The sequence below is a fragment of the Ranitomeya variabilis genome, chromosome 2 (assembly GCF_051348905.1).
Source record: "Ranitomeya variabilis isolate aRanVar5 chromosome 2, aRanVar5.hap1, whole genome shotgun sequence".
Taxonomy (NCBI): domain Eukaryota; kingdom Metazoa; phylum Chordata; class Amphibia; order Anura; family Dendrobatidae; genus Ranitomeya; species Ranitomeya variabilis.
In genome coordinates, this window is record NC_135233.1 from 360,355,463 (window position 1) to 360,379,854 (window position 24,392).

General features: G+C 40.8%; 1 protein-coding gene across 1 annotated transcript; it reads left to right on the forward strand.

The window, feature by feature from the left end:
• The first annotated feature begins 15,060 nt into the window (after nucleotides 1-15,060).
• On the forward strand, nucleotides 15,061-21,788 carry LOC143805925 (cytochrome P450 2B11-like). The gene is made up of 9 exons (XM_077285685.1): nucleotides 15,061-15,363; nucleotides 16,944-17,106; nucleotides 17,192-17,341; nucleotides 18,395-18,555; nucleotides 18,637-18,813; nucleotides 19,046-19,187; nucleotides 19,413-19,597; nucleotides 20,299-20,440; nucleotides 20,994-21,788. Exons 1-9 carry the CDS (start codon nucleotides 15,190-15,192, stop codon nucleotides 21,176-21,178), a joined length of 1,479 nt encoding a protein of 492 aa, XP_077141800.1. The 5' UTR covers nucleotides 15,061-15,189; the 3' UTR covers nucleotides 21,179-21,788.
• The last annotated feature ends 2,604 nt before the right edge of the window (nucleotides 21,789-24,392 follow it).

Consider the following 24,392-nt stretch of genomic DNA (forward strand, 5'->3'; position numbering starts at 1 on the left):
GTCCCTAATCAACACTGATTTCACAATCTGTTCTATATAAAATTATTGCGCAGTCTTGCTGCTGCTTTCTAGTGAATACGAATAAAGAAAAAAATGTTTACTTGTAATTGAAATGTTCAAATGCAGCAGGACAGATGCCAGCTACACCATGTAACTGCTTAATCAGACTGAGTCTGGGACTGCTGCACGCACCTCTCCTATCCCTCTTTTCACCTTCGAATGGGAGGTTATCTGCAGACTACTACGCTAATCATCATGACTGCTGCAGTTGTACAACACGTTTCTGTCTGGAGTATTTGTGCAATACATTAAGGCTTTCTTTTCCTATCTTTTTTGCCGAGCTGTGACATCCTCTCACTATCATAAATCACCTTTATATGGCTGCTGCAATCCCTGCCTAGGCTTTTATAAAAGCTATGATAGTTCTTTCTTTCTGGTTGCACCATGTGAAGTGAAAACTGCAAGGTGTAACTGCAAGCTGTTATGGCCTCATCTTGTGAGTTGGATCCTCTTAGCTCCAGGTCCAGGTGGGCATAGGGGCCACAGGCATCAGTCAGAAGTTAATGCACATGACAGTGAGATGTGAGCACTGAACACCGCAGGCAGACAAGACAGAGGGAAAGAGGTACTTTAAGCACTGGAGGCCACAGGCAAACTTGACACAAGGAAACAGGTATGGAGTAGGTAGACAAATGAAGGTTCTTAATACCACAGGCGTGTGTCTTGGTTGGCGTTATATAGACCTAAGTAGATGATCACATGGGATTACACCTAGCTACTGCCAAACCCCAACTTGAAGAACAAGAGAGTTTAGCAGACCCGTGTGAAGGGAGCAGAGCCTGAACTCGGAACAAGTATTTAATAGTGATGAGCGAGTATACTCGTTGCTCGGGTTTTCCCGAGCACGCTCGGGTGGTCACCGAGTGTTTGTGACTACTTGGAGATTTTGTTTTCTTTGCCTCAGCTGCATGATTTGTGGCTACTAGACAGCTTGATTACATGTGGGGATTCCCTAGCAACCAGGCAACCCCCACATGTACTCAGGCTGGCTAGCAGCTGGGTAGCAGCTGTAAATCATGCAGCTGAGGCAAAGAAAACTTAATCTCCCAGCAGTCACAAATACTCGGAGACCACCCGAAAGTGCTATGGAAAACCCGAGGCAACGATTATATATGCTCATCACTAGTGGTTAACACAAGGCATTTAGGGGAAGCCCATGCGTTCACACCTAAGGTCATGTAAACCTTTGTAAGCAATGGAATCTTCTGCAATGTGTAAAATTGTGGCAGCCATTTGTCATGATCCAGGACGGGGTTTTGCTTGCTTCCCGTCCTGGTCAGGTCTAGGTTAATTTTGTCTGCCTCTCTTTGGTTTTGGGGCGGCTGTTTAGTGCTGTCTCTGCCTAGGTCTGGTGTCGGTGATAATTCCGGTCCCTTGGCTTGAGCAGCTGACCTAGGTTTATCCATATAATTCTCCTGTTCCCTCTGCTCCCTGTGCCGGCTGGTTCCTGACCCCTGGCTAGTTACATACCTCTCTTCCATCTCTTCCCCTCGGCTGTTGCGCATTCCTGCAGGTTTCTGGTGGCTTGGTTCTGGTTGGGGGCGCTGTTGTCCCCTGTTCAGGTCCCAGACATCGGCAGTCTCCTCACCAGCTGTCTTGCGCCTCACACATCAGTGCTCTCCTCACCGGTCGGGTTGCACCGCACGCTTGCAGCGTTGTCCCTGTGTAGCGCCCCCACTGCCGCAGGGCTGAGGGGTACCCAGTACCGGGCCTCTGAGTCTCTGTCCTGGGGTTGTCACGGTGGCTAGACCCGGTCCGTGACCATGCTGAGGGGCGCCCAATGAAAGGGTGTGGATGGTGATGATGTTATGGTGCGGTGCAGGTCGCAGTAAATAACGAGGACACCAGGTTGCAGTCTCTTTACCTCTTTACTGAAGGCTTCAGGATCCTCAGTCCGGAATACGGTTAACCGGGCTGCGCAAGTCAGGCCGGTCTGTTGGCACCTCCAGAGTTCCCTTTGCAGGTGGAAATCTGTGCCTACCTTCTAGCGCTTGTGTGTTGTGGTCCTCCCCTGCTGTGCTTACGGGATAGTCCCCACAACTGTTGTGTCTGTTTCTGAAGTTCCCTCACAACTCGATTATGATGTTCTTCTTCGTCCCCCAGATGATATGGCTAGGACACACCCGTATGATGGGTAGGCTCGGAGCTCTTCCTGGACCCTAGTGTCGCCCCTCTCCTGTTGTTGCCCCCTATTTCTTCTTAGGTGATTTGGGTGAGACAGCCCGCCTATAACTGACTGTCCTGCCGTAGGTTTGAAGTTAGGCCTGGAGCTCTATACTTCCTCGGCGTTCCGGCCACCGGCTGCGCGCCTCAGTAGGATGTTGCCTCATCTTACAGCGCGACTCCTACTGGTGTTTCTCCTTGTTGCGTTGATCTCGTTTCTCACTCAGCACAATAAACCTCGCTTCTTGTCCTTTCTTAGGGTACCGCCGCGATCAGGTGCAGGCGCGGTCCCGTAACGTTCTCTCTGTTCGCTAGGCCTCTGTCAGGATCCCACCCCTGACAGGGACCCCCCTGAATCTTCCCCTGCAACACCCTCTGCCACAGGATGTTGCATGGTTCCAACCCAGTCAGCTTCTGTCTAACTTCCTATCCAACCCCCAGTTTTACCAGACTGTGAGGACTGGCCTAATACATAGTACCCTTAGCTCCCCCTAGAGGCCAGACTGTGAAGTGTATTGGTGTCTGTGATACCTGGTCAGGTGAACTCCTTCAGTGCCATCAGACGTACCATAGCCCCCCTTAGCGGCGGAGCATCAGTACTGCAACGACCAGGACTCTGGGGCGCTGCACCTGCTCCACAGCAGATCCACATTGCATAGACTCATCTGTCGGAGCTGCTGCACCCCCTAGTGGTCACTGCCATATCGCGTCCTGTGCGGAGCGACACATTTTTAGAAATTTTTTAAAAACTGAATTGAAAATTGTTAGTGTTTGGCAAGACCTGTAAGGCTATGTGCACACGTCTGGATTTTCTGCAGAATTTTCCTAAACAAAACCGGACTTTTTCTGCAGGAAATCCGCATGCGTTTTTGTGTGTTTTTTTCCGGAGCTTCCCAATGCAATAAATAGCGGCAAAAACGCGAATGCTGGCGTTTTTTATCGCAATGCGCTTTTTTCGCGGAAACAAATGCATCATGTGCAGAAAAATTGCAGAATGCATTAAAAATTATGGGATGCTTATGTATGCGTTTTTTAAATGGCCGAAAAACGCGAAAATCCTGAGCTTGTGCACATTGCCTAAATGTTGTAAATTTCTACTTGCAAATTGTCTCTACAGAAAGGAAGAGGGCTAGATCTCTAGCGCCACCTTTTGGAGGCATAGATCCTAAAAGTCAATATCGACTCTTTAACAAGCCTTGCAATATGGCAAAAGCCAAACTAGAATCTCAGAGATCTGATTTGGCTGGTGTGAGTTTCTAGGCGGGGATGTAAGGGGAAATGTTTCTGCTTCTGGATAGTGACATGCCAAGCCTGACTTGTCAGAGGGAGGAGACTTATACGCCATACATGCTCCTCTGGTAAATTAAATATGCAAATACAAAAATTGTATCTTCAGAGATTAAGAGGACCAGAAAAAAATTTGAATTGCTTTAAATCAATTTGAACATCTTTAATAAAAAGTCACAACAAAAAGAAAGAAAGAAGTCCGCACCGCCTGCACGCTTTAACCATTAACACACACAATTTATCACAGCTGGTGTTCTGTTGTTACAAGCCATGTCGGAATCCAGGTGCTCATTCAAGAAAAAAGTTCAGTCCAAGCAAATGAGAACAAGAATATGGAGAAGAGCACTAACCATCCGTAAAAAAATCCAATCTTTATTGTGACATCAAGTCAACGGCAGGACAAATAGGGAGAACGTGTGCTTCCAACAGACGATGGCCGTTTCGCGCTACCGTGGACCCGTGGAAGAGCGGTAGCGCGAAACGGCCGTCGTCTGTTGGAAGCACACGTTCTGCCTATTTGTCCTGCTTTTGACTTGATATCACAATAAAGATTGGATTTTTTTACGGATGGTAAGTGCTCTTCTCCATATTCGTTTTCTCATTTAATAAAAAGTCATCTCTAGAGATTAGCATTAATATATTATTAAGATCAAGAGAGACTATAAGCATGGACTTACTCCTTACCACAGCTCTTATTGTTCTCGTTCTAATGGTCTGTGAAGTATTGCAATAGGAGTCCTATTTTGGGCTCCTCCAGGCTTCCATAGCTAACTCATTGACCATTCATCCTGCCTGACATTAACAAGGACATTGATGCTCTTTCAAAATGAACATAAAGTAGCCCTATACACTCTATATCCTGTACAGTAAGTCTCCATTAGTAAAACTTGATATCGGCTCGAGAACCATTTCTATTCCTGTTTTTCTTTATATTTTTTCTTTATCTTTTTCCTATGTCAAATTAAAGTATTATTCTAAACAAATAACATCCAATAACATTTAAATAAGGTCCAGCAGTGACACCTCATGGTCGTAAAAATTATTACATCCAACATATCCTATTAAAAATAACCACACCGAGGACATCTAGTGGCAGCCGCATGAGAACTGCAACCTTGGAATAACCTGAAAAGGTTCTGCAGTGACATGAATTAGCCACAGAAATGACCACATCTAATGGAGCAAATTAAAAGAAATCAGGCCAAGGATCTCTAGTGGCGGCCACATTAGACCTGCACCTTGTCAATTTGCATTTTTTTAACCCTGTTTTCCTCTGTAGCCGATCAAATGAACCTTGTACCTGCTATTTTTCCTCCTTTTCCTTTTTAAATGTCAATTTTGTATCCACCATATCTACGTGCTTTCTACCTGATAAATACTTTGGTTCTAAGTAAAAAAAACACATTAGTTTTAGCACTTTTATTACTTTATTTTCTATTGGAATCTTTTGTTTTACTTTTCATAAATAGTAAATAAGAAAACTTGAGAAAAGAATCAACTTCTTAATATTCTGCTGATACAAACTGACAGTATCAAACAGAACGTCATTATTCTGATATCTATACATATAATCGTCTAAGGGGCACTTCTGTCTTTCTGTCTGTTTGTCTGTCTGTCACGGAAATCCTGCGCCGCTGATTGGTTGCGGCCGGCAGGCGACGGGCACAGTCCGGCCGCAAATTCACCCCTTCCTACTCTCTGCCAGTGCGCCCTTCAGTCAGCGCTCACACAGGGTTAATGGCTGCGTTACACCGCGTTATGCCGCGGTGTAACGGAGTCCTGGACCTGGACTGGTGTGTGTTTTCCAGCAGTGTGGGAAATAAATAATTTCTCATCAGGTGTCTTATTGCCATTTTTAGGCTGAATAAATAATTTTTCTAGTAGTGTGGGCAATAAATAATTTGCATTAACCATCTCAGCCATTTGTAGGCCAAAGAAATACATTTTTTGGACTGGTGTGTTTTCTAGTAGTCTGGGAAATAAATAATTTTCATCGGCCATCTTGTTGCCATTTCTAGCCAAAGAAATGCATTTTCTTGACCGCTGTGTGTTTTCTAGTACTATTGAAAAAAACTAATTACCATAAGCCATCTTGTTGCCATTCCTAAGCCAAATCAATCATTTGTATGTACTGGTCCATGTTTTCTATTATTTAAAAAAAAAAAAAAACATCTTGCATCAGCCATTTTTTTGCCGTTTTTATGCAAACTAAATAATTTTTAGGACTGCTGTGTGTTTTCTAATAGTGTTGCAAATAAACACTTGGCATCAGACATCTTGTTGCCCTTTCTAGGCCAAAGAAATAATTTTTCTAAACCGGTGTGTGTTTTCTAGTATTCTGGAAAAAAAATAATTGGCATCAGCTGTTTCATTGCCATTTCTAGGGGAGAGAGATACATTTTCACGACCAGTGTGAGCTTTCCAATAGTCTGGGAATAAATAATTGGCAACAGCCATCTCATTGTCATTTCTAGGCCAAAGAAATACATTTTCTGGATTGCGCTTTTCTGTCTTATAGACGAGTATTGGTTTGGCGAATGATAGGAGAACATTATCTGACTGACTGCCTTGTGCCAGCTGAAGAGTTTGGTGGAGGAAGGATAATGCTACGGTCTTGTGTTTTTCTGATGCACAGCTCCATATGTCCTACATATACAAATAAATTAACAAAATAACATTCTGACTGCCTATAGCCACCACTAGAGGGAGCTCTTCTATACATGAATAGTACACAGTATGCTCCTAAGCTCCCTCTAGTGGTGGATGCAGATAATCTAAATCTACTGTATATCCATGAAGGTAATTCAGAACCTTGTGCCAGAAAAATGGAGCTCCGAACGCAAGAAGGATAAATTAAGAGAAAAATCAGTGTTGTATATTGAACCGATATGGATTAAAATAAGTCAATGGATGTTTAAAAGTTAACTGTCACATAGGAATTTGCAAGCCCTCTCTGCTGTATTGAGAAAGAGCATATTTGCATACAAATCTAACCTTCTATTACGAGGATAAAATCAAACATCAGAGAGCAACCAAACAGACCCGTGTACTGCTATAGGCAGACAGCTGTGTCCCAGAACAGAAGGAACTTCCCTTGTGTAAATGTTTACCAGGAACAGATTTAGCACATATATCATATTTATACAGTGCATTCCCCATTCAGTAATTTTTCTGCTGATAGTCAGCAAATTCTGAACACAATGGGCAATAAATTGGAATAAAAGTTTATTTAATTTGTTAATCTTTTTTCCTTTAAACCGTATATATAAAATTTACACTTTTACCATATTTGCCATTGCAACAAAAATTAACAAAAGTTTTACAGGAACAGCGCCCCCCTTGCCTTTGGCAGTGTCTGGTATTGCAGATCATGAGTTACAGAAGTGCTGTTTCTGATATTTAAAAAAATACTAAACTTTTTCTTAATTCTATACACCCCTAATATTAAAGATAGACTGGATTATTGACTGCAGACACCAGGTCAGAAATAGCCAAAAATATACAACTTTGAGGTTTATAAGAGTTCAAGTTTAAAGACATTGTCCAGGATTAGAAAAAATGTGCCTGATCTCTTTCAAGACAGCGCCACACCTGTTTATAGGTTGAATGTGGTATTGCATGTTCATTCACTTTCATGGGACTGAGATGTAATTCCAGGCAAAACAAGTGCAAGGCAAGTATTGAGCTCTCTTATTCAATACCAATGCCTTTGGAGTGCCCCATTTAGAAAGCATTAATGCCCTTTTAGAGCCCCCTAAGAAAGTAAAAATGACTTCTAAGTGCTGCTCCAAAAAAAAAAAAAGTTTATACTTATCTAATCAGAGGAATCTTTTCCACTGCACGCAGAGCGGGCCACCCAGGCGGCGCTATGCAGTGACATCATTGAACCTCCAGCACTACAATGCTGGCTACAGGAGAGAAAGTGTTACCCTACGTCTCCCTACTCTACCACAGGATCCAACGACATCATTCTGACACCAATACAGTGCAAATTGGTACCTGATCGGAGATCCAAAAAAAGCACGCGGGCAGAAGTTTTGACATCCTCTATGATGTACTTATGCCCTGGTAGGTTAGAAGGTCATGGGTTGTCATCATGATGCATCATAATAAATGTCTTCTCTCTGATTCATTCAGTTCTCCTGGTTTTATTAATAGTAATGAAGACTTGGCAGTGCCAAATCATATTGCACGGTTTGACACCCCCTGATGGAGTTGGGTGAAACGTGCGTTGGGGCACAGGGCTGCACACGTAACAGCGCTCCACACTATTACTATGTAAATTTCCCTCCTATACTCTTCTATCTGATGTATATGTTAACCCGTTAGGGAATGTACTAACAATATACTGTTTATAGCCTTGGTATGGTTGTGGTCAGTCCTCTATTGAGTTACTCTGCTTCTTACCAAAAATCTTGTTATATTTTAGATTTAATAAAGTTGAGATATTTGTGAGATGTCTCGCATCACCATTTTTCTTTTGGTTTATCTCGTGATACTTTTGTGCATCTCCCTTATTCAGACAGATACTTTTGGTTGAAGGAATATTGGTTGGTCCTAATACATTACATTGCAGGGTTTCCTTATGATCCAGAAATGAAGATTTCCCCCCCCCCCTCCCCCCGGGTCCGAGCTTAAAACCCAACTCATATTAAAAGCACTAATACAGTTTGGGGTGAATTAGTTGTTGGCAAAATGATAGTTGTGGGTTCACAGATTTGGAAGGAGTTCGTCTGGACTTCTGTAATATTACAATGATATATTGCATGGAATTCTTGCCTTGGAAACAGAAGATGTCCTTGTAGAAGAACAGTATATGTGATAATGTATCTGTGACAGAAGCTTCTTTAGAGGTGATAGTGGCCCCTTAACACTTTGGCCCCTTTGCAGCTGCACAGTGTGCCCGTCACAGAGGCATAAGCGTGGCTGCGCGCCCACTTCCTATCCACGACGTCTCCATGAAAGGCTGGTTGTATCTACAGAGGACTCCGCTCACTCCATGAATTTGCTTTGTCTTGTCTCACAGACTATTCTATGCAGCAAGTATTTGCCTTGCATCCATGCAATTATCCATGAAGTATTTTCTCTGATGCTATCTGGTTGGAATGCTTACTAGAAGTAAATAATCTGACCAGGGCCACCCAATTTTGTGTGGGGTTCTCACCATTTTACATCTGGAACATTTCCAAATATCCAGGATAGTTTCAAAAAGATCATCTAAGTCTCAGTAAATGTGGGACCGTTGGTAATCATGGACACGCACCGAACTACTCTGTACTTCAGAAGTTTGAGATTCCTCCAGAAAATATAGATCCCTCTCCGAAATAGCAATTTGGAAAATTGTCTTCAGCTGTACCAATAAGTTTGACCGCCATACTGGATATCGACCTATCTGATTTGTCACATGACGGTAATCTTGGAGATTGTATCCTCCAGTCCATTTCTTTCCCAGGTTCTCTCTATGGGACATCCTGAAATCTTGATGTGTCCGGACGTTGGAGTTGTCAAACGTTGTATGATGCCATTTCAGCATCCGAACTCGATTATTAACACTGACCGCACTGGTATGTCATCCAGGTCTAACCTGTAGGTGACATCACTATGTCCAAAGAGCAAAGACGCAGTGTACGGCAATAAGCAAACAAGTGTCTCCCGGAACAGACGGAAGTTCCCTAAAGCAAACATATACATCATACTTACATAATGCAACCCCACACGGCATCTGTTCATTGACAGGCAGAAAAATCTGAAAAATGTATGACGACATCAATACCAAACACCGAGAATGACTCAGTGCTTACTACTTACTGCCAGGCAGAGAGCTTGGTGCTTTGGATCTTTTTTGTTTTTGAGTGATCACTTGAGATCTCTGGACCTGGATCCCCAATGACCTGCAGTGCAGGAAAGTTTGGGAAAATATATTTAAAAATATAGGCACCCTGTGCAAAACTATTTCCTGTGAGTGTATTCTACAATTTGAGAGCATAAACAGCGCCATCCTTGCTCATGAGGCTCTTTCTGGTATTGCAGCTCATGAACCAAAATAAAAATATCTCTGTTTCCAGAAAAAAAGGAATAAAAGTAATATTAGTTTATTTACTGCAGCCACTATGGCAGAAGTAGCCAAATTTTCAGTTTCAGAAGAGCTGGATTCCTACTCTTTTCCCAAAACAGCGCCACCACTGTCTCCTGGTTGTGCATGGAATAGCAGCTTGACCCTATGAAGGGTATAAACTTTGATGAAGTTTAGCTGCAATACCAAACACAAGTGATGGACAGACGTGGTATTTCTGGGAGACATAGCCTTGATTTTCTAGTCCTGGTAAACCCCTTTTTATAATGGTTGGGAAGCAGGCTGAGTGATGAGCTTTATGTATTGACTAGCTGTACTACCCGGCTTCGCCCGGGTTAATGACTGCTGTTAGCAAAATAGAATGTGTTAACAAAAATTTATTCTGCACACAAAAACCACAAAACAAATAGATAGAAATGTAATTATTAAAAGGCAAAAACTAAGCAAATAGAAGCATTTCACAACATATATTAGCTTTGTTATACTGAGAATGTCTTTGTTGCCTATATTAACCAATCAGAGCTCAGGTTAATTAACTGTAGCAAAATAGAAGCTGAGCTGTGATTGGTTGCTATTGGCAGCCTGATAAATCCCCAGCCAACAGGAAGCCCTCCCCCCTGGCAGTATATATTAGCTCACACATACACATAATAGACAGGTCATGTGACTGACAGCTGCCGTATTTCCTATATGGTACATTTGTTGCTCTTGTAGTTTGCTTATTAATCAGATTTTTATTTTTGAAGGACAATACCAGACTTGTGTGTGTTTTAGGGCGAGTTTTATGTGTCAAGTTGTGTGTGTTGAGTTGCGTGTGGCGACATGCATGTAGCGACTTTTGTGAGATGAGTTTTGTGTGGCGACATGCGTGTAGCAACATTTTGTGTGTTGAGTTGCATGTGACAGGTTAGTGTAGCAAGTTGTGTGCAGCAAGATTTGTGCATGGCGAGTTTTGCGCGTGGCGAGTTTTATGTGTGGTGCATTTTGAGTATGTGCAAGTTTTGTGTGAGGCAACTTTTGCATGTGGTGCAACTTTTGTACATGTGGCAATTTTTCTGTGTGTGCAAGTTTTGCATGAGGTGAGTTTTCCATGAGGTGAGTTTTGCACGTGTGGCGAGTTTTGCGTGAGCCTAGTTTTGCATATGGCGAGTTTTGCATGTAGCGAGTTTTGAGTGGTGACTTTTGTGTTTCGACTTTTATGTGGCGAGGTTGGTGTGTGTGTGTGGTGAAATGTGTGCTGAGGGTGGTATATGTGTTCAAGCACGTGGTAGTGTGTGGCGCATTTTGTGTTTGTGTTCATATCCCCGTGTGTGGTGAGTATCCCATGTCGGGGCCCCACCTTAGCAACTGTACGGTATATACTCTTTGTCGCCATCGCTCTCATTCTTTAAGTCCTCATTGTTCACATCTGGCAGCTGTCAATTTTCCTCCAACACTTTTCCCTTCACTTTTTCCCCATTATGTAGATAGGAGCAAAATTGTTTGGTGAATTGGAACGCGCGGGGTTAAAATTTCACCTCACAACATAGCCTATGACGCTCTCGGGGTCCAGACGTGTGACTGTGCAAAATTTTGTGGCTGTAGCTGCGACGGTACAGATGCCAATCCCGGACATACACACATACATACATACACACATTCAGCTTTATATATTAGATATACCTGTATGTAATCTCCTGTATATAGTATATACCTGTGTGTCATCTCACCTATATATAGTATATATCTGTGTGTCATCTCCTGTATATAGTATATACCTGTATGTCATCTCCTCCTATACATAGCATATACCTGTGTCATCTCCTCCTGTATATACTATATACCTGTAGGTAATCTGCTCCTGTATATAGTATATACCTGTGTGTCATCTCCTCCTGTATATAGTATATACCTGTATGTCATCTCCTCCTGTATGTAGTATGTACCTGTATGTCATCTCCTCCTCTATATAGTATATACCTGTGTGTCATCTCTCCTGTATATAGTATATATCTGTGTGTCATCTCCTCCTGTATATAGTATATACCTGTGTGTCATCTCCCCTGTAAATAGTATATACCTGTGTGTCATCTCCTGTATATAGTATATAGCTGTATGCCATCTCCTCCTGTATTAGCCCTCGTTCACACGTTATTTGGTCAGTATTTTTACCTCAGTATTTGTAAGCTAAAATGGCAGCCTGATAAATCCCCAGCCAACAGTAAGCCCACCCCCTGGCAGTATATATTAGCTCACACATACACATAATAGACTGGTCATGTGACTGACAGCTGCCGGATTCCTATATGGTACATTTGTTGCTCTTGTAGTTTGTCTGCTTATTAATCAGATTTTTATTTTTGAAGGATACCAGACTTGTGTGTGTTTTAGGGCGAGTTTCGTGTGTCAAGTTGTGTGTGTTGAGTTGCGTGTGGCGACATGCATGTAGGGACTTTTGTGAGATGAGTTTTGTGTGGCGACATGCGTGTAGCAACTTTTTGTGTGTCGAGTTGCATGTGACAGGTTAGTGTAGCAAGTTGTGTGCAGCAAGTTTTGCGCATGGCGAGTTTTGCGCGTGGCGAGTTTTATGTGTGGTGCCTTTTGAGTATGTGCAAGTTTTGTGTGAGGCAACTTTTGCATGTGTTGCAACTTTTGTGCATGTGGCAATTTTTCTGCGTGTGGCAATTTTTCTGCGTGTGCAAGTTTTGCGTGTGGCGAGTTTTGCACGTGTGGCGAGTTTTGCATGTGGAGAGTTTTGCGCGTGGCGAGTTTTGAGCGGCGACTTTTGTGTTTCTACTTTTATGTGGCGAGGTTGGTGTATGTGTGGTGAAATGTGCACTGAGGGTGGTATATGTGTTCGAGCACGTGGTAGTGTGTGGCGCATTTTGTGTGTGTGTTCATATCCCCGTGGTGGTGTGATTATCCCATGTTGGGGCCCCACCTTAGCAACTGTACAGTATATACTCTTTGGTGCCATCGCTGTCATTCTTTAAGTCCCCCTTGTTCACATCTGGCAGCTGTTAATTTGCCTCCAACACTTTTCCTTTCATTTTTTCCCCATTATGTAGATAGGGGCAAAATTGTTTGGTGACTTGGAAAGCGCGGGGTTAAAATTTCACCTCACAATATAGCTTTGACGCTCTCAGGGTCCAGACGTGTGACTGTGCAAAATTTTGTGCCTGTAGCTGCGACGCCTCCAACACTTTTCCTTTCACTTTTTCCCCATTATGTAGATAGGGGCAAAATTGTTTGGTGAATTGGAAAGCGCGGGGTTAAAATTTCACCTCACAACATAGCCTATGACGCTCTCGGGGTCCAGACGTGTGACTGTGCAAAATTTTGTGGCTGTAGCTGCTACGGTTCAGATGCCAATCCCGGACATACATACATACATACATACATACACACACACACACATTCAGCTTTATATATTAGATGCTGGAAGGTGCAGAGCTGAATAATAGGGAGCGAGGAGGTAAGTATACAGGCAGATGTCTTTTGCGTTAATTTCATAAATAATGGAGATTTTTTTTTAATTTTCACATTCAATAAAACATTGAAAATGGGAGGATCAATGCAGCATGAGAAGCCGGATGCAGTAGATGAGCTCTATAGGCACCACACTATTAAATCCATTGTCCATCCAGCCATCCCTTCTATGCATATCATACTCCATGCAGCAAACTAGAAATCATAGGTGCTGTCATCTTTAGCTACACTGATAACATTTATCAGGGTTGACACATAAAAAAATGTTAAAAAAAAGTAAAGTCATAGATAATAATGTATTTATATTCACCATTTTGATTTTTTTTAATCTCATTGTTGCAAGTTTAAGGCACACATTAGATAAAAGTCGACTGAACCCACAAATTTTGGTGGAATTATTTTACTATTTACGGGGGCAACCTGACTATCCTGACAGTCACAATCCACTGTAATACCCCAGGAAAAAAAAAACTCACTTATTAAAAGCAGACAGGAGAGCAGGACTCTCTCCTGTCTGTCTGTGTGTGCTGTGCATGGGAGACATCATAGCAGCTAGTCTACACCCACTAGCTCAGAGACAACTGAAAATTCAGAAGAAATCAAATCATATAATGGACATGAATAGTGTTACTCCTCATGTACACTCAGGACAGCTTATTTTGAAAAGTCACCTGAAAGAAAGACACACTTTAGGCTGCGGCTACACAGCGACTTCCAAAATGCGACCAAAGATCGCTGTATACTGCTGCTACATTGGGGTGAAAAACAGGGGAATGAGGTCACATCCGCTGGGTACTGTGACCAAATTACAAAAAGTACAAAAGGTGCCTAGGATGCCAGGCGCAGAAGTGAAGGCTGCCATTGTCAGGTTGAAATGGGGACAAGACTGAACGTCTGATCAGGGCAGCGCAAATCTCTCTGCTTAACTAGAATATACCTATTTGATGGCACTGTGACTATAATCCCGCATATAATAAGGATTTTTTTTTCAAAAAACGATTTATAGTAATTTATATGTACCCCAAAGTGTTTGTAAAAATAAGTAATAAAATAATTAATACAATATTGTATATAATCACCAAAGCAGAACATTTTCCCGACAGAAAGTGCAGAAAAATTACATAAATAATGATGTACATAATATCTATAAATACATTTACATAAAAATGATTTATATAATATCTTTTTGGGAACTCATAGAGATGTTCCTAGAGAGAGAGTTCATAGAGATGGGGCCTATTCATGACCCTCAAAGGCAAACCAGAGTGAAGCTACAAAGAGCATCCAAAAAATGATTTGTAAAAGTAAAGTTTTCTTTTACATTAGTAAGCAAAAAAAAGGATCCTTTTCATATGGGAGAAAAATGGATAATTATTTAATGGATCCATTTCCTGTAATATTCAATGTTAAAGAAATAGATCGAGTTGAAATCAGTTTTTTTCAGGTGGACAAAAAAGTTGTGTCTGCACAATGGACTGCTGGATCCGATCTGACGGGTGATTACTGGACATGTGAACATAGCCTAAGGATATGTGCACACAATGTCTTTTAGAAGCTGCTGGGCTTTAAAAAAAAATAATAATCTAATACTTTTATATTTTTTAAAGATTGGAAAATATGCTTAAGGAAAAAAGCTAGCGGTATTTTTCCTAAAGCGTATTTTTCGTGTCTTTTTTGTGTTCTTTTTTTATATTAGTTTGCTGTTTTTTTAAACACCTTTCCAGGCAGATTCCAGGCGATATCCCCTGAAATAGACTTAATTTTTGCTGTACGATTATATAAAGTGAGTAAGATTGCAGCTTTCCCTGGTCCGGTGCATTGTATCAGTGGCATTCCTTCACCGGTGACTCAGCGTCCTCTGGATGGACACAGACTGAGTGCTGTCATCTCTCAGGGTTGTCATCACTGCATGTATTTGTATTAGGTAATACGCTCGGCGTGTGCTCCGTCCATTTCAAAATAATACGAATATTTGCCTAAATTACTCAGTGCAAAATGATTTAGTTCCCGACCCTATTTACATGACCCGAAGACCATGAGCCGGGATCACCCGAGTCCCCTCCTCGGAGGTTGTATATAAGAGCCCTCCTCAGATCAGCAGCATTACACCTCTCCGAGAGACACCCAGACTCAGCAGCATGCTTCTGGCCAGCACTATTCTCCTCCTTGTGTTACTATGTCTGGTCTGGACAATATGGATAAAAGGAAAACCTAAGGATGGGCTACATCTGCCTCCGGGACCTCGTCCGCTCCCCGTGATCGGGAACTTTCTCCAAATAAAACCTCAACAGTTTTTACTCTCACTCCAGCAGGTAAGCAATTGAGGATACTATTTATGCAGAATAGAATAAGATCTAAAAAAAAGTTGATTTTTTTTAAGTAGATGTCACTTTAAATAATACAGATACAAGGGGAATTTATTTTTGATTATTTTCTAAAAAAAAAAGGCCACATTTTTTAAGCTCATAAGGAAGAAAAAAGACAATAAATTCTCCACATATAATGGAGATTTATCACAAAATGCTTTTATTACCAAGAACAACCAATCACACTGCAGCTTTTAAGAGCAGAAAAGGAAATAAAAGCTGTGATGCGATTGGTTGCAATGGGAAACCATTTCATACATCTTCCTTAGTGACTATGTATGGCCTTTCAACAATATGTCCAATGTTGTAACTATTATTCAGTGCATCTAACAATAATGAAGTAACTGAGCAGATAGGAGGGATTAAAGATTTTGGGTGCAGATAAACTTTTACCATTTAAAAGACAAGTAATTGGGACAAATTTATCAACTCTCAGTCAGCACATGCAGTATGATGTCCGTCACAGGAAAAATTCACCACATAGTATGATGTCCTTCACAGTACATTCCCCACAGAGTATGATGTCCCTCACAGTACATTCCCCACATAGTATTACATCCCCCACAGTACATTCCCCACACAGTATGATGTCTCTCACAGTACATTCCCCACACAGTATGACGTCCCCCACAGTACATTCCCCACACAGTATTATGTCCCTCACAGTACATTTCCCACACAGTATGATGTCCCTCACAGTACATTTCCCACACAGTATGATGTCCCTCACAGTACATTTCCCACACAGTATGATGTCCCTCACAGTACATTTCCCACACAGTATGATGTCCCTCACAGTACATTCCCAAGACAGTATGATGTCCCTCACAGTACATTCCCCACACAGTATGATATCCCTCACAGTACATTCTTCACACAGTATGATGTGCTTTACAGTACATTCCCCACACAGTATGATATCCCTCACAGTACATTCCCCACACAGTATGATGTGCTTTACAGTACATTCCCCACACAGTATGATGTCCCTCACAGTACATTCCCCACACAGTACAATGTCCCTCACAGTACATTACCCACACAGTATGATGTCCCTCACAGTACATTCCCCACACAGTATGATGTCCCTCACATTACATTCCCTATACAGTATGATGTTCTTTACAGTACATTCCCCACACAGTATGTCTCTCACAGTACATTCCCCACACAGTATGATGTCCGCCACAGTACATTCCCCACAGAGTATGATATCCCTCACTGTACATTCCCCACAGAGTATGATATCCCTCACAGTACATTCCCCACACAGTATGATGTACTTTACAGTGCATTCCCCACACAGTATGATGTCCCTCACATTACATTCCACACACTGTATGATGTCCCTCACAGTATGTTCCCCACACAGTGTAAGTATATGAGGATGATGGTGCACTCTTGCACAGGAGCCCATCAGAGGATTCTTCTGATCTCCTGTGGTCCAGTCCAAGCCTGGACATATATTATTGTTGTAGGTACATTACGAATTTGTGTATTTTCATCTACGGTAATTTTTTTCACAGTTGCAGAGAAAATATGGCCCAATATTCACTATATATTTGGGATCCTGTCCAACTGTGGTGCTTTGTGGATATGATGCGGTAAAAGAGGCGTTGATAGACAATAAAGATATATTCAGTGGAAGAGGGAAGATGCCAGTTCCTGAATATGTGCTGAAGGGATATGGTAAGATGTCCTATTATAAGTTATCCTTATGGCCAACTTATATTTCTTATATTTAGGAAACTCAACTGAGTATTCTCTCTTCTAGGAATCGTCGGCAGCAATGGAGATCGCTGGAAGCAGATGAGACGCTTTGCACTTACCACCCTTAGAAACTTTGGGATGGGTAAGAGGAGCATAGAAGAGAGAATCCAGGAGGAGGCCCAGTTTCTAGTAGAGGGATTCAGCAAAACTGAAGGTGCAGAAAAATTTCACGTGCCATATGTGTCTCCTGTATCATGCAGCTTGTCATTCTTGTTATTGTCAGAGAGATGGAAGCAAATAGAAAATCTGATCCAAATGTGTAGACAGGAAAAGAGGAGTTGGGGTACAGGAGGTGTTCAAAGTTAGACATTTCAGGGATCAAACCATTATGGAATCCAGGGATTAATCAGGATAATTTTGAGGTAGAACAACTGGGTCAGAAGACAGAATGTTGATCCACAAAAATGCAGCGGGGCAGTATCTCATGGATACAATAGGTAGCACAGCAGGTGATACGAGACTGGGGATTCAAACAGAACACCAGGAACGTATAAGAATCGCAGAAGTAATCTCAGAATTAATCTGATGACTAGTTGCAAGCAATTGGCTGGTTAGTCAGACCACCTACTTGGGCCACTGGAGGATGAGTCAAACTGGCTCCTGCACCATCTATCATCTCTGTCTGCTTAGCTAGGGGAAAGTGGTGGCACCTGACAGAGATATTCAGCATTGAATTGATGATAGGAGAATATGTAACAATAGTTATGTTCATCAAGCCAGGAAAGCCATGTATTGGTACCAGACTCCGTGACATCTTAGAAGAAGACTACCCAAATGACTCTTCCCTAGTAACTAAGTCTGCATACATTTATATTTCATGTTATATATTATATACTGTATATTGCTGTGGTTTAGCAGCCTAAAATGTGGCAACAGGTTCCTTTTAAATGTGCCAATATGGATTTAATCTCCATTCCCACAAATTTGCTGAAGGTTCCCATGCCCTCAGAGTATCTCCCATTTGTATTACCCTACAGTGAAAAATATAGACTCCTTACAATGCTATAATATAATATCAGCAAATCTAGCTCAATGTGAAGTTGCTCAAAACAAAACAATAATTGTGAAATAATTCTTCATAAATAAGTTAAAATTCACTAAAGTACAAAAAGTGGCCGCATGCTATACGGTCAACTGAAAGAAGAAGAGAGTAGAAGTAACCTTTACTAAATAATATAGGTAAAATTTCTCTTATTTTTCTCCATAGGGGAACTATTTGACCCAACTTTTTTCTTTAGTTGTGCCGCATCCAACATTATCTGCTCTGTTTTATTTGGCAAGAGGTTTAGTTACAAAGATGAACGATTTTTGTCTCTTCTTAAAAATATCTCCGGGGCTGTTCGATTCATGAATTCTGTTTTTGGTTTGGTGAGTACCGCTGTTTTACTTTTTTTAGAACTAATCTTTCAAGATGATTTTTCACTAACGTAACCAATTTCATTATTTTAGCTTTTCTTCTACTTGCATGGACTTATGCACCATATTCCTGGTCCTCACCAGAAAGGTATTCAGCATCTATTCGACCTGAAAAAATTTATTCACGAGGAGGTGGAGGAAAGTGTGAACACCCTTAACATTGACTCTACAAGACATTTTATTGATTGCTTTCTGGTAAAGATGCAACAGGTAAAACAGACAATAAATATCTTCTTATTTTTAGGGATTTCTTGAGAATTTAATTAAGACACCACTAGACAGTATTAATGCATTGTATAATACATATATTCTGTACAAGGCTCATTCATGACCAGAGATGTTACTTGATGGTTGTTCGATCAGGCTATTCTAAAATCGACACATATAAACCTTCCGCCCATCTTGCTTACTAGACATGATTCTCTAATATTTCTTTTTACAGGAAAAACAAAAAACAACCTCAGAATTTCATAATGAGAATCTTGTAGGATCGTCAATGAACTTGTTCTTTGCTGGGACTGAGACTACCAGTACCACCCTACGATATGGCTTCCTCGCTCTACTAAAATATCCTGAAATTCAAGGTACAAAGCCTAAGGTCATAGCTATGCTTAGATTGCTATTCAGGCTCAAAGAAAGCTTTATATAACCTCATAATTGCTTTATACCTTCACAATTCATTGATTTTTGATTCATCTCAGTTAATTATATAACTTTGTAGTGAACAATTAGATCTTCTCACCCGTTCACAAACTTTTCCCTTCGGTAACTTTGAAGCCCAATTAACTTCAAATATTTATTCAATTTAGCAAAAATCCAAGATGAAATTGACCATGTGATTGGTGACCGCCAGCCATCAGCAGAAGATCGAACCAACATGCCTTACACCGAAGCTGTAATCTATGAGATCCAGCGGTTCAGTGATATAATTCCCATGGGGGTTCCCCACTGTACAACAGAGGACATCTTATTTCGAAATTATACAATTCCAAAGGTAAAAGTCTGAGATAATATAAAGAAAGGATGGAGAGATAGAGTGTCAGCTACTCTCTGAGCATAAGTGCACACTATGTTTGGGCTTTAAGATTGGTATATACCTTTGCCCCAAACATATGCCCCAGATGTCTGCCACTGTCTACATCTGACTCCAATTGTCTACAGAGTTTTCTTTGGCCCATATGCTTGGTCATAAAATTTAAGCATAATGGGAACCAAACTTAAGAGGCAAAAATGTGGTCTGAAATTGAGTGGAATGAGTAAAGGCCTAACAACTTTTATCCTGAAGCATCTAATGGGCCAGAATAAACTCAAGACTTAGACCACCATAGAAAGACTCAAGAACATTAGATATAATATCTTCACCATAGCTTTCAATGTGAAGTTATTTTATCTAACCATCAACAAAAATCATTTTCTGATGTCATTTTATGCACTGTCCATCATAAATGATAGATCGAATGTCTGCAGACAACAGTTGCGTTTTAGGTAGTTGGCACTTTTATCTCCCTGTACTGAGGTTCTGCTCATGCTTCTGTAGGTTCATCCAGGACTAATGTGAAAACTGTTTATCTCCGAACAGTTCTGTGGATTATGTTTGTGCTACATAAGAAATATAAATATAGTGATTAATAGAAACTTTAGGAAAACTCTTTTTAGATAAAGAATTTAATCTCATTTTTTTTCTTGGACTTTTAGGGTACAAATGTGTTTACGTTATTGACAACTGTACTAAAGGATCCTGAACAGTTTCCACAACCAGAGCTCTTCTCTCCAGATCGGTTCCTAGATGATAAAGGGGCAGTGAAGAAACAAGCAGCTTTTATGCCGTTCTCCGCAGGTAAAATAAATATTGTGTTAGGTGAAAAGTCATTATCTTGAGAAACCACTCATTTGCATGGAAGGTCAAAACGGAGTCTTTAATTTTGGGTCGCGGATTGACTGACATTTAGTAATCATCTACAAACAATCACAGAATTTACATAGAATCATAGAATGTTAGAGTTTGTAGGAACCTCCAGGGTCATCGTATCCAAACCCCTGCTAAACTGTCTCATCCTTTGATTGAAGATTTCCATTTAAGGAGAACTCACCATCTCTCATGGCAGCCTATTCCACTCATTGATCCTGCTCACTGTCAAAAAAAATGTTCTAATATCTAATCTGCATCTTCTCGATAAACATTCCCAGATCCTTTAACTGTTCCTTGTAAGACATAGTTTGCAATTCGCTCACTATTCTGGTAGCTCTTCTCTGAAAATGCTCTCGTTTTCTGTCTTTTTAAAATGTGGTGCCCAAGAACTGGACATAGTATTCCAGATGAAAAAAAAGTTGAGAAACTGAGAAATGTTCTAAAATAAATAAATAATATAAAATGTTTTATTTTTTTGTAGGAAGACGAATATGTATAGGAGAAGGTTTAGCTCGAATGGAACTTTTCCTGTTCCTGACCACACTCCTCCAGAAGTTCACCCTGACCACAGTGGTGCCCACAGATGACATTGACTTGAGTCCAGAGTTTAGCAGTGCTGGCCATCTGCCGCGTTCTTACAAAATGTCTGCAATTCCTCGTCACTGACATTATGATGTGTGTATCTGTATATATGTTTATATCAATGATCATTTTTATAGATGACACTAACTAGAAATTCACAACTTTTTTTATGGTAAGAGACTTTTGTAATATTATAGAAGAGAAGAATGTTATGTTAAACTTCAGTTATGTTCCAGTTTTGTGCAACCTTAAGCAAGTAGCAAGAAATCCAAATCTGCTTCTCCTTTTGTGACTTGTGTGACTCAGTCACTTTCATTAAGGTGTGATATAGCTTTGGCATCATTAGCCGCACTTTGTGTTTAATTTCCAATGTCACTGCGCTGTCTCAAATTATTATTTTAAAGCCAAGGACAAACTCGTTTTTTAAAGATTTTTTTAATCACATTCAGAAATTATAATATTTTTAGAATTAAACTTTTAATTGTTGTACCGTGTGTTTCATTGTTAACTTTCCATTCATAATTAGGCCTGGCTTTTGTGAACAAATAGTTGTAAAAAAAAAAAAGAAAGAAAACAATGTAAAAGTAAGCGTATATAAAATTACCATCCATGTTTGGAAACCTATTTATTATGTGCAGAAAGAATTGAAAGAAATGTTTATTATTTTATTGCAATAAATTTGCTTTTTTGCTTGAAACATTTGTAATTATTAAATCTATTTATTGATATACTTTTAAAATAATAATAGAGCAGTGTAAATTTATATGCTGCCATCTTGCATACTTTCCAAGATCTTATTGAATATTTTAAAGGGAACCTGTCATGTCTCCAAATGCTATTAACCTGTCGATATAGGGTTAATCTGCAGGTTAATAGCTTAGTGTATGATGCTAATAAGAGAATACATTTTTGTGGCCTATAGATCAGGCCTCTATAACACACTAAATGCTACAAACTATTTTAAAGTCAGGTCCCCTACTGTATGACACTAGGAACATAAGAATTTTTTGTGGCCTATAGATCAGGCCTCTATAACACACAAAATGCTACAAACTATTTTAAAGTCAGGTCCCCTACTGTATGACACTAGGAACAGAAGGGTTTTTGTGGCCTATGGATCAGGCCTCTATAACACACTAAATGCCACTAACTATTTTAAAGTCAGGTCCCCTATTATATGACAATAGGAACAGAAGAATTTTGTGGCCTCTATATCAGGCCTCTATAACGCACTAGATGCTACAAACTATTTTAAAGTCAGGTCCCCTACTGTATGACATCAATAACAGAAGAATGTTTTGTGGCCCCTAGATCAGGCCTCTATAACACACTAGATGCTACAAACTATTTTAAAAGTCACGTCCCTTCCGGTATGACACTAGGAACAGAAGCATTTTTGTGGCCTCTAGATTAGACCTCTATAACACACTCGATGCTACAAACTGTTTTAAAGTCAGGTACTGTATGACTTTATTAACAGAAGAATTTTTGTGGCCTCTGGATCAGGCCTCTACCGTTTAATTGCAACCCAACCAAATGACAAAGTGTGATATGGCGGGTGGTCTAACTTTTTGCAACTGAAAAATTATAATTTTTTTTCAAATGTGCCTTAGGTCTGCAGACAGGTTTATATCACAGCCACAAAATGACAATGTGGGATACAGCAGACTGTTTCACATTTAGCAACAGAAAAAATTATAACTTTTTTTAATGTGCCTTAGGTCTGCAGACAGTTTCATATCACCACAGCACTAAATGACAAGGTGGGGTACAGCAGGCTGTTTAAGATTTTTTCACTAGCTACATGTGAATTAGAATGCTATACTCATGCATGGATCATAATACAAGCAGTGCACAACTGCCGGATTTGTTTGTGGAGCTCAGTAATGTCCAAAAAAGAAAAAAAATGCTGGAAGGTAAAATTAACAGCCACAATGGACAGTAGCTCGCTACACTATCTGACTGATATACAACCACCTATCTAACTAGCTAAAATGTGGGATACAGTAGGCTTTTTCACAATTAGCTACTGAAATAATATTATCTGGAATGCTATACTTGTGCATGGAGCACAATAGAAGCAGTGCACAACACACTTGTAGGACATGTGCCCTGCTGACTTTGTCTGTGGACCTCAGTAATGGTCCAAAAAAACAAATTCTGGAAGGTAAATTTTACAACCACACTGGACACTATCTAGCTTCACTATCTGACGGATATACAACCGCCTAACTAACTAACTGAAATCTTGCTGTTAATGGTGGCAGCGTCAGGAGCAGCCTCTCTGCGCTGTTAGTGTCAAAATGGCACTAAAACAAGATGTCTGCTCTTTATATGGAGAGGGACATGTGATTTCATCAGCCAATAACATAAGCCATAGTGTGAAGACATTGTGGGTGTTTCCTATGCCCTGATTGAAAAATGACTGCTGTGATGTGCTTACAAAGAATGCCAAGCCTCTGACCTCTGCAAACCCCCTCCCCTCATCAAACATGTGCCAAATGCTCATGATACACCACCATTATCATTGCTACAGTGCTGAAAATATTTTTGTGGCAACGCAAATATTTTCCCGCACTTTTACCGAATGTTACCAATTTTATAAAATTGTGCTTGGGTATCACAAATCCGAATGTGCCATATTCGTGATGAATTTATGTTTGGCGATCATTTTCTGAACAACTTTGCTCATAACTAGTGCTGCCTGCCTGTCTGATCTTATACTGGAGATATCAGAGGTGCTACGGTAAGAAACGTTTGCTCACACTGCTGCCCACCCTGTCTATCTGATCTACAACTGAATATACCAGGTAGTCAGAGCTAAGAAGAGGCTGCTCACCCTGCTGCCCACCCTGCTTATGTGATCTAATACTGGATAACTAATGGTGCTGAAGTAAGAAGAGGCTGCTCACACTGCTGTCCACCCTGTCTATCCGATGTAATACTGGACATACCAGTGGTGTGGGGGTAAGAAGAGGCTTCTCACCCTGCTGTCCACCCTGCTTATGTGATCTAATACTGGATAACTAGTGGTGCTAAGGTAAGAAGAGGCTGCTCACACTGCTGTCCACCCTGTCTATCTGATGTAATACTGGACATAACAGTGGTGTGGGGGTAAGAAGAGGCTGCTCACACTGCTGTCCACCCTGTCTATCTGATGTAATACTGGACATAACAGTGGTGTGGGGGTAAGAAGAGGCTGCTCACACTGCTGTCCACCCTGTCTATCTGATGTAATACTGGACATAACAGTGGTGTGGGGGTAAGAAGAGGCTGCTCACACTGCTGTCCACTCTGT

What these genes read in the sequence shown, in the direction of transcription:
- LOC143805925 (XM_077285685.1), top strand. Translation starts at nt 15,190, where the DNA reads ATGCTTCTGGCCAGCACTATTCTCCTCCTTGTGTTACTATGTCTGGTC. An exon ending in ATATGTGCTGAAGGGATATG is followed by an intron (nt 17,107 to 17,191) that starts GTAAGATGTCCT and finishes TCTCTCTTCTAG; the next exon opens with GAATCGTCGGCAGCAATGGA. An exon ending in AAAATATCCTGAAATTCAAG is followed by an intron (nt 19,188 to 19,412) that starts GTACAAAGCCTA and finishes TATTCAATTTAG; the next exon opens with CAAAAATCCAAGATGAAATT.